The sequence below is a fragment of the Bombyx mandarina genome, chromosome 21 (genome assembly GCF_030267445.1).
Source record: "Bombyx mandarina strain Sakado chromosome 21, ASM3026744v2".
NCBI lineage: Eukaryota > Metazoa > Arthropoda > Insecta > Lepidoptera > Bombycidae > Bombyx > Bombyx mandarina.
In genome coordinates, this window is record NC_143227.1 from 10931242 (window position 1) to 10942439 (window position 11198).

At 38.6% G+C, this 11198-nt stretch overlaps 1 protein-coding gene across 1 annotated transcript; it reads right to left on the minus strand.

Moving 5' to 3' along the window:
• Positions 1–124: 124 nt before the first annotated feature.
• On the minus strand, positions 125–10660 carry fbp (fructose-1,6-bisphosphatase). The gene is made up of 6 exons (XM_028185309.2): positions 10360–10660; positions 9443–9587; positions 7965–8071; positions 4109–4335; positions 1673–1851; positions 125–360 (listed from the first exon to the last, which is right to left on the minus strand). The coding sequence occupies exons 1-6, from the start codon at positions 10533–10535 to the stop codon at positions 184–186; spliced, it is 1011 nt and encodes a 336-aa protein (XP_028041110.1). The 5' UTR covers positions 10536–10660; the 3' UTR covers positions 125–183.
• Positions 10661–11198: the final 538 nt, after the last annotated feature.

Here is an 11198-nt window from a genome sequence, read left to right on the forward strand (position 1 = left end):
CTGTTAGCAAATCTCACCCCTCCTGGCTGAGCCTTTGCTCGCTCACCTGCCCTGGTAAAACTAGAAAGGCCTCCAGTAATATCTCAAACAAAAAATATATATTGAAAATTAAAATAAGATAACCTTGTTAACATTTAAAAACAGTCTTTATTTTTATACAGAACGTTTGGATTTCGCGAAATGTCACTTCAAATAATTCAGTAATTCCTCAACGTCTTTCTTCGAGCCGAGGTAGCAAGGGACGCGCTGGTGTATGGACGAGGGCACTATGTCCAGGATCGGAACTTTTCCATTTGTTGCCAGACCGCCCGCTTCGGTCACGATGAACGACATCGGGTTACATTCGTACAGAAGTCGGAGCTGTAACAATAATGATTATTCGGTGTGCTTAGTGCGAGTTTCTTAACGCTCTCGATAGCGTAAAAGTTAACCCTGTATGCAGTTGGAACAGCGCCCCTAGCGGCAAACGTACGCAATCTTTTTTTTCCTACCTAAGCTAATAAATAGCCTTAAGAAGCTATATCAGCGTCGCCTTAACTAGTAGGTGAGCTCACGGGGCTCAAACCTGATGACGTTGCTAACACGAACCCTAGCAAGAGCCGTGCTTCGCAGAATCTACCACCGGATCGGAAACGCGACCCACTGAGAAGATCCGGTGAGAAACTCAGTGGGCTGTGTCTGAGGGTTAATTTACTCGTCGAGCCCTTCGTCGCAAGCGACGGGTTCGACGAGAACGATGACCGGTGCTTGAGGTACCTAAAAGCACCGTTAGTGGATCGGGAGGATCTGCGTACGCAAACGATCCCATTCCATACAAATATGAGCAAACTTTTACGCTATCGAGAACGTTAAAAAACTCGCACTAACACACACGAAAAAGGTTAAAATTCGTTCGTGTGGTATTGGACGATAATCAACACGTGTAAGCTTCGGCTGAAGTTTGAAGACGAGGGGTGAAAGTTTATTTGGTTATAGCGACATTGTTTGCAACTTCACCGGAGAGCCATTTAAAATTTGGAAAAAATGACATAACAAACGTGGGAGGAGGTAGTACAGACTACCCACGACCGATGCAAATGGTAGAATTTCTTTCGAGCCCTACACCCCAGCAGAGGGTAAGGCGATTCACACATTGCGACGCGCGTAGGCGCGGGGCAGCAGATCTGCCTCTTCGAGCAGATTTTACCGCGTCTCCCCGCCTGACGGCTTTGTACGCGACCCGCACCAAACTAAAGGTTACTTTCCATTTGGTCGTCGTGGTGTTAGGTATGTCACAATGGGCAACACTGAACTCATTCAAGACGCTGCAATTGTTTTAGCAATATGATTTTTTTAAGCATGCTTTTTTTACGAAATAGATCGAGAAAAGGTTCATTTGTACTGAATTACATGGGCATAAGAAAACATGAAGAAAAGTTTTAAATTTATCTAAATTCTTAAATCTTTCTTAAATCTATCCGTGTCCAGATCCATCGTAAACAAGTCCTTAAAACACGAAAACAGGCGCGATACGCATTACTGCTTCACGGCAGGAATAGGCTAGGTGGTGGTACCTAACCGCGCGGACTCACAAGACGTCCTACCAACAGTACTTACCAGTTACTTTAATAAATGACCTATGGTTTTTCCTGCAAGTTACGCGTAATTCGGGACAAGACCCTTAAGGGATTACCTTTCCATTAGGAGCAGACTTGGTAGCCGGATACATGAATATTCCTCCGTATTTTATAGTCCTGTGCACATCAGCAACCATGGAGCCGACGTAACGAGCGCCATACGCTTTGCCGGTTTTAGGGCGCTTCTTATCCTCGATGTAGTCTTGCAAACCTTTATCCCATTCGGCTGCGTAACCTTAAAACAGAAAATGGTGGAGTAACAAAAATGGTATGCCATTTAATAGTGTAGATCGGTCGATATGTGTAAATGCAAATGTGTGTAAATCCAATCCATGCCAAAAATCGTCATTAAGCTTGGTTTTGAAAGTAAATGGATTTTCTTATAAAAAATCAGACAAACGTAACACATTCATGGAGCGCCACGACGTTGCTATGGCTTGCTGCGAATTTTTGAGCGAAGCGAAGCGAAACGAAGATCAGATTGGTCAAATGTTATTTTCACTGACGAGACTTGGTTAAATGCAAACCACACATTATCTAAGAACTGGACTGACGACACCGCCGCTTCCACTAGTTCAGTGCCAATGGGAAAAGGTGAACACCTTACCTATATGCCATGCAAGGTCTACGAAAGGATTCGTGTCAGATGCTTTACTGGCCTTTAAATCCAAGAAAACAGTGAACTACTATGAAGAAATGAACGCGGAGATTTACGAAGGATGGTTTAAAGAAATGGTGCAATCTCTGGAAGAACCGTCGATAATTATTATGGACAACGCTACATATTCAGACAAATTGATAAAATGCCGACGCAGGCCAACAAAACAACAGGAGATAATTGACTGCCTCCAACGTCATGGCGAAAATGTTGATAATACTTTATTAAAAGTACAATTACTGAATATTTTAAAATCGAAATTAAGCCTCCCTAAAAGATAAATTACCGACGAAATATCTGCCGAATGTGGTCATTGGGTTCTTCGACTTCCGCTGTATCATTGTCAGAACTAATATGGGCACAAATCAAAGGACACCGCGCTCGAAACAATACCCTTTTACGGCAAACAAGATGTTAGATTTATTAAAAAATGCATGTGCGGAAGTAACCGCCGAATAAAAAATTGTGAGAAGAACCCAAAACATTATAGTGTCGGATTGGGAAACTCATGTGGCATTCGATAACATTATAGAAGTAAAGGAACTTATAATAAATGTTGGGGAGAGCTCATCCAGTGACAGTTACGACTCATAAGATTTTGATTAAAATAAATAGTAAATAAATAATCAACATAATATAATTACATCTTGTAATGAAATGTATAATATTAGTCAATAAATTTGTACAAAATTATCCGGCAATAGCTTAGTTTCTTACACTTTGTAAAAAAAATATCGGGTCTGTTATCGTGTTACGCTTATTGATAACTCTGTCCCTATCAGTTTCTCCGACTCTGTTATGATCTTGTACGTGCGTCCGACTCTGCTATGACCTTGTAGTGCCTTGTACGTGCGTAAGCGTCATATTTTTAATAAATAATGTATTTTAACACTAAAAGTCCGACTTGCGGGGCTTTTGTGAGTTTTTGTGGGTTTCTGTGAGTTCGATGTTCCGGGCTGTTTGCGAAGAGAATATATAAATGATGTTAACTCTGATTTGGATAAGATAATAGAAAAGCGACACAATAACTAAAATAAAACAAAATGAGTTGAGAACAGTACAGACAAGCTAAGTTAGCTAAGATTGACAATATTTTGCCGGTTATCTTCACGCGCGCCGAGGGCACGTGTTTTCTCGCTCACAGAGTTCTGTCTCAGCGGGAGGCGGCGGCTGGGGCGGGATCGCACGTTCGGATATTTGGTTCCGTTATAATATACATAACTAGCTGACCCGGCAAACGTTGTTTTGCCATATATGTATAAGATTTCTAGAGAATTTCTAGTGTAGAAAAAAAAACTAACTTATTGTAAGTGTGTAAGGAAGTGGTAAATGAGTGAAAGAGGCACATAGCGCTGTGAACGATGAGGGAATATAAAAATAACAAAACCTCACTGAACCACATAATGCCTCATTATAACAAAAAAAAATTGTTCAAGAAATAAAAAATAAATGTTAGGGGTGGACAACCCTTATCACTTAGGGGTATGAAAAATAGATAGTAGCCGATTCTCAGACCTACTGAACATGCGTATAAAATTTCATAAAAATCGGTCAAACCGTTTCAGAGGAGTATGGTAACTAGCACTGTGACATGAGAATTTTATATATAAGATGTAAAAAAGACGCTCGTTCAAGTTTTCACAGGAGCTGTCATCGAGACAATAAATAAATGGAAATAGTATAATAGTGTGAATCCTAAAGCCCTGTCACACAATATTTTGTCCAATACTTACACTACAATAAATACTTACAGATTGAAATATACAGTGTTAAAATAGTTGAAAATGCGCAATTATTATCGTTTTAATTAAAAACGGGTTGTAGTTATACTTACCCTCATTTATAGAATAAATCTTTCCTTTCTCCGGTATTTTCATATTAGGGTCGGTAAGAATGAACTCTCCTATCGAAGGGTCGTACATGAAGCCGTTCACCCCCTTGCCCTTTCCCAGCGACAAGACCATCATGGTAGCAGAACCATACAAGGCATAGCCCGCAGCGACCAGCTCCCTTCCTGGTTTTAACGCGTCTGATTCAACTGGATCACCTTCGGATTTTTTTCTGAAAATGAATTTGTGGATATAAGCTTTATTATGATTTTTGGATCACTACTGTAGATGTTGTTACCAATTGTGACTTCAGTAATAAAGAACTAATACACAGTAATGAAAACACCGTTTATTCCGTAAGATGGTACATGTGTTAACATAAAGACCGGCGCCGGGCAACTGGTGCAGTGAAATGCAATAACTGCATGCGCAAGTGCTTACGTGTCCCTACAATGATGATCGTATATTAGTTTTTTTTTTCGTAGAGATATCATTTTAGATGGGTAGATGAGCTTAAAAGAGATCTTACAACTCATGTCTCAAAGTGGTGGCGGCATTTACGTTGAAGATGTCTATGGGCTCCGGTGACCAGTTAACATCAGGTGGGCCGTGAGCTCGTCCAACCATCTAAGCAATAAATAAATAAAAACTTAAGCGACGGCTACGTTTGTATTTTTTGCTACTGAATACCAAAATATTTGGTCATTACTAGAAAAGTTAATACTGTTACGCCGGTAAGAGTAACGCCATCTATCGCCGAATAGTCGAACGAATATCGAAGGATCTAGTAGCATCTAGAATGCTCGAGGAGTTTTTTACTGGTGGTAGGACCTCTTGTGAGTCCGCGCGGGTGGGTACCACCACCCTGCCTATTTCTGCCGTGAAGCAGTAATGCGTTTCGGTTTGAAGGGTGGGGCAGCCGTTGTAACTATATTTATTTATTTTTATTTATTTATTACACTTCATGTAAAATTTACATTGGCGGACTTAATGCCTAAGGCATTCTCTACCAGTCAACCAAAGGTAGTGCAGAGTAAATAGTGGTAGGTGCAATGAAATTTATATTAAGTTACAAAAAGTATATACATACATAATAATATATAAATATATACATACATACATACATACACACATACATACATACATATAATAGTTATATAGTATTAAAAGGAATATATTAATAAATTTCCTTAACAAATAACTTCATCTTAATAAGTTCATGATGATTCCGCTAACTTTTCCAACAACATTCGCCGAACCCTTAACTTAAACGTGCAACGGTTAGTAATAGTCCTGATCTCGAGAGGAAGTGCATTCCATAGCAGAACAGATTGCACGACGAAAGAGTTACGAACATAACTAGAACTATGTGTGGGACAACGAATTAATAGGCTATGGAGAGAACGTAGGGCCCGCTCATGGCTGGAGTGAAGATATTGAAAATAGGGAGTTAGATAGGAAGGAGGTTCAGGAGACATAAGTAAGGAATGAAGAGCCGTCAGTGCACGTAAATTACGACGCTGGCGAATCGGTAGAAGTTTGAGCTGAGCACGATAGGAAGATATATGATCATATTTACGAAGATTAAAAATAAATCGAATGCAGTTATTAAGAAGACGATCAAGTTTATTAAGAAGGTCTGCATTCAGGTCAAAATAACACACATCACCGTAATCAATTATAGGGAAGATCAAGGCTTGTACCAGCATAGTCTTAGTCGCTGATGGTAGGAAATTCTTGAGGCGATACAGAGCACGAAGAATTCCAGAGGTTCTTTGCCCAACGTAAGATACTTGAGCTTTCCAGTCGAGTGTGGAGTCTATGTAAAGGCCTAGGTTCTTGACCACGGAACTTAGGGGAATCACTGTACCATTGTACCTAGTCAGGTCATAAATTCTGTCACATGTTTAATGTAAAATAATTGAGACAAGTTTATTCATTATGTAACCATTCATATACCAAAATGAACTTAACAAAACATAGATTCTTATGACACTAAAGTTTATTCAAAATGACCTCCGTGATTTTGAATACAGGCCTTCAATCTGCGCGGCCAGTCGTCTATCGCAGCACGAACGAGGTCCATGTCAATATTGGCGGCTGCCTTAATCAAGGATGTCTTGAGTGACTCCAAATTGGGATGAGGCTTTGAGCACGCCTTTTCCTCCAAGTGTTGCCATATCTTGTAATCTAACGGATTCAAATCTGGACTGGAGGAGGGCCAGTATTCGTGCCGGATGAGGTCGATTTCACGCGCCGCCAGCCAGTCTTGTGTGCTCTTCGCTCTATGAGCTGGCGCCGAATCTTGTTGGAATACCCAGTGCCTGTTATTGAACATAGTATGAGAAACAGGTTCCACAAGGTTCGTCAGGACTGTATTTTGATACACAACTGCATTCGTTTTTACACCTTTCTCACAAAAATGTACCTCTGTTAAGCCCCAATAAGAAACTCCCAACCATACCATGAGCGAGGTTGGAAAATGACCTCGTTGGACACGCGGAATACGGTTGCTCGCTTCTTCACTACTGTGTGCGTACACCTTATGATTTTGTTTGTTGTAGCTCTCTTCTACGGTAAAATTTTTTTCATCCGAAAAAAGAATTTCCCGATATTTTTTTCCCGTGTACCGCTTCAACAAAGCGCGGCATCTCTTTAGTCTCAAGTCCATTAGACGAGCATTCAAACGATGTCCTGTTTTTCTTCGATATGCCCGAAGCCCTAAGTCTTCATTTAACACCCTTTTCACCGTGGTTCTGCTTAACCCATCTGAAGGACCAACAGTTTCTGCTTACGTTTGGGATTTCTTTGAATTCGCGCCTTCACAGCTTTTATCACTGCTGGAGTCGTAACAGACCGAGGGCGACCACTTCTTGACCTGTCATCTACACTAGAGTCTTCATTGTATCGTTTGATGGTACGATAAATGAATCTTTTGGTTATATTCAAATTTTTCAGTAATATGTTAAAAATTTGAATTGGCGCGTAACCGCAACGATGCAACGCAATAACTGCAACACGATCTTCTTTAAGCGTCCACTCCATATTTAAAAATGAGTAAAATTCTAAAAGTATACATTTTTATTTTCATGAACAATTCGAAATTCGAATTCAATAAACTTTTTTGTGGCCAGCATTCTAAAAGAAAAGTTTTTACTGTGTGACAATACTTAAGACCTGACTAGTTATAATATAGATGGGAGTGACATATTAGTTAAGCGTTGGACCATACGAGGACTACCCACAATAATGGCTTGGCATTTCGTTGGATTCACGGCTAAGCCAAACTTGGTTGACCAACTACATATGTAGTCCAGATCCCTATTTAACTGATTTATTGCCTGAGAAATAGACTCCACAGTCGTCCGTCTATAAAGCTGCAAGTCATCAGCATACAGATGATACGCACACTGATACGTAACTATACTTGAGACCTTAGAACTTGTATCTCAAGGTGGGTGGCGCATTTACGTTGTGGATGTCTATGGGCTCCAGTAACCACTTAACACCAGGTGGGCTGTGAGCTCGTCCACCCATCTAAGCAATAAAAAATAAATAAATAAAAACAACGCCACCTATTGTCAGATAGCGGAAACACAATACTTGACTTGTGTGGAATATTCTCGATAATTCTAGGGATGTGGTATCGGCTATAAAAGCGTTGCAGAGATGGCACGCAGTCAGTTAGTAATCGGAACTACTCGAAGCGAATCAGCGAACGGATCGCCTGAAGCTAAGCGGAAGAAGTGAATTGAAAATTTTAACGTGTTTGCGAAGTGTTCTAAGTGATGAATACAGTTTTTAGTTCTACTTTGGTGGAACAGTTATTTATCCTGAGCCCAAGCGCGCAACAATACTTACTTATAGATTGCAAAGATAGATCCGACCGACACGAGACATTCAATGTTGGAGGAACCATCGAGAGGATCGAAACACACCACATACTTGCCTCTCCTTTCTGTTTCTACCTGAAAGAGTGATTTTTTAATAAATAGGAACTACGTACGATCAAAATTAAACTTAAATTAAAGTGTCTTGTAACCTTATTACTAAAAACTTCACTAATGTATGATCTATATTATTTGTGCATTACATAATTTCTTTGGAAAAGAATTTAGATTAGGTATTTACTAGCGGATACTTTTATCTCGGGTCATTGACTTTCTGTCGTATTTAAGTGTATTAAATTATCTATGTTTCTGTCAACCCTGCATCGACCCGAGATAATTAAATATGATGAAAAATAGGCAACTCAACGGTTAGGTACCTACGTAGTTATTACTAATATACAAGTGTGACTTAGGTAGTCAGTCAGTGATACCAATAATTCTTATTAAATTAGCATTAATTAATATTTAATTTGCATTTCAAATCTGTACAATGTTTCAGATTAAATAATGTTTCTTTGGTGAAATATTTTGGTCATTAATATTAGCAGAAGGCGCTTCACACATACCTATTTTAATAAAAAATCAAAGGTATAGTATAGTCCGCGTGTCTAAAATATGCAAATTATGAAATATTAATACAGTTGCTATACCTACTACCTGATCTAAATCATTGGTTTTGTAATCAACTAATTCTTATTTCTACTTATTATTTTAAATATGAAGATGTTCGGATTGTTGATTTAGATGAAAATTGTCATATACCTACTATCCCCTGGATGGACACATGTTCATTATTACTATTTCAGTAATATATGTCATTGATATAATAGTGAAACATTAATATTTATTTTTAGAAAAACGTTAGTTCTCAACTGCAATAAAAGGCAAAAACATAGAACGCATAAAAAATCCTCGTAAATCGTTTCCGTGGGATAGTTCAATTAAAATGTTATTTTATTTTGGTTTTATTTTTGCAGGATTCAGACTCATTCATTAGATGGTGCTGGCATCGATTCAGATCGCACTATGATTAAATTTAATTTTCGTGATTTAATTATTCGGAATTTAGGAATTAGTATTAATTTAAAAGCTTCATTAATCTAAATATTTTTGAGGGTTGTTGGTCTGTTATATGTGATAATATTGAAAACCATTTGGCTTACTGTGTCGATTACGATTTATTTTAAGAATTGCTATTGTTGTCAATGACCATAAATACAGGGCAAAATGCTGAAAGTGGCAGGAATCCATCTTTTGGGTACTCTGCTTTTCACATCGTCAGCTAAATGTTAGTTGTTGTCAATGAGGTCAAAATGCTCGCGAAGTAAGTATATTCTAAAAACCTATTAATACCGTTTTGAAATATCGGTAAAATTTTCAAACAAAGTTTGCGCATTGCAGAGGTAGCACTGACTTAAATGATTGGAGTTTATTTGTATTATTGTCTACCTGTAAAACTGTCTGGTTTTCTTCAGACACAAGGAGACATGTGGTAAATGAGGATTTAAGCATGTTGATGAAGAGATCGTTGGAAAGGACGTCCAGTTTTTTGACCTCTTCACCTTGAACGTTTGTGTCACCGGAGATTCCATGTCTGAAACAACAGCTCGTGTATTCATTGAACTAACTATACAATGGTTGTTATTTTTTAAACGTAACATATTTTTACATGTTTTACGGTCCTGTAAACCGAATCCGAAAAAGGAGAAAAGTTCGAGTGCCAAATATATAATAAATAGATACATATTATATATATATATATCGCTTATTACCGTCATCGCCGAACCCGTCGCTTGTGACGAAGGGCTCGACGAGTAAATTAACCCATAGACACAGCACACTGAGTTTCTCGCCTGATCTTCTCAGTGGGTCGCGTTTCCGACCCGGTAGAAGATTCTGCGAAGCACTGCTCTTGCTAGGGGCGGTGTTAGCAACACTTTCGGTTTGAGCCCCGTGAGCTCACCTACTAGCACGGTGAATCTAGAATAACCCCTCGAGATTATTAGAATAGGTAGGAAAAAAATAATGACAAGAATGATTTATATTTGGTGTGATAAGTCAATGATGCTATATTTATCTCGTAATTGATTTCAATCAGTCGTCAAGGATGACGACGATTGAGATCAGACTGATGTAGTTATAATTTATAGTTATGAAATAATCGAAACTTTTCCTACACTGGAACAGTGCTAATTGAATGATTTTTTTATTTCCTACTTACTCAAGACAGGCATATATATTATTATAAAAAACTTTGTACCAATTTTTAATACATTTAAATATTATTATTACAAGTAGAACAACATCAAGGCCGTCAATTTTAAACCGACATTTCGTAAATTTTAACAACAAAATTCAATACTAACAATTTAGCGATACCGGCTTTCCTCACAGCGGATTGTATAGCCTTCACAGCGGTCTGTATAGAGTTTAGGAGCTGGGTCAGGTCCCCGGTGGCAGTAGGCGCCATCCTCTGCTGCGCGAGAACCCACCGTGTCAACGTCATAGCGTTGACATCGAAAGCCGGCCCTTGTTGTGTCATTGTCCTTGATAATATTCGTGAAATAAAATGATATAACGATCTGAGAACGATCCGTGAACTGTCCGCGCGTAACACGTAACGCCACGAGACTGGTCGGGCCGGGGGCTTGGCATGGCTCGCTTGTTGATTTCTGTATAGGTATATATGTCTTATCTATGCTTGTTGACGAATTCGAAAGTTGTTATTAGGTTGCGTGCATACATGTTACATTTACAAAATATTTGACTTAAATTTTTGAAGATGAGAATATCTTTTTACCAGCATCGATATACCACCATACGACCCGCTAAACGTTAAGCGTTACAGATGCTCAAGGATTTTTGTAAACAATTTTAAATGATTATATAGTAATCTTCATGTTGCGATACAGGCATTCTTCTGAGTGAGAGTTGTTAAAAATGCTATTGAGACTTCGTTCTTATGTTTTTATTCTTGCACATTGTTTGCGATATCTATCTCCTGCAATCGCTTCAAAATAATGTAGATTGTAGAGTGCACATCAAGAGCAATCAAAATTTTAGACACAGTCAATTGTTCACCTAGTGCAAGGCGTATTTAGATATATTGTATTTCCACACATCCGTAATATTTTTTATGTATGTATGTACTGATAACATAATTTTGTTTTATTTTACATCTCAATTGCCTTCGGAAATATTTCTA

Bases quoted from the DNA above. Each gene is read 5' to 3' on its own strand.
- fbp (XM_028185309.2), bottom strand. From the start codon at position 10,535: ATGACACAACAAGGGCCGGCTTTCGATGTCAACGCTATGACGTTGACA. The intron at 9,588-10,359 runs GTTAGTATTGAA...CTGTTGTTTCAG, and splicing joins AAAGCCGGTATCGCTAAATT to ACATGGAATCTCCGGTGACA. The intron at 1,852-4,108 runs GTAAGTATAACT...TTCTGTTTTAAG, and splicing joins GATTTATTCTATAAATGAGG to GTTACGCAGCCGAATGGGAT.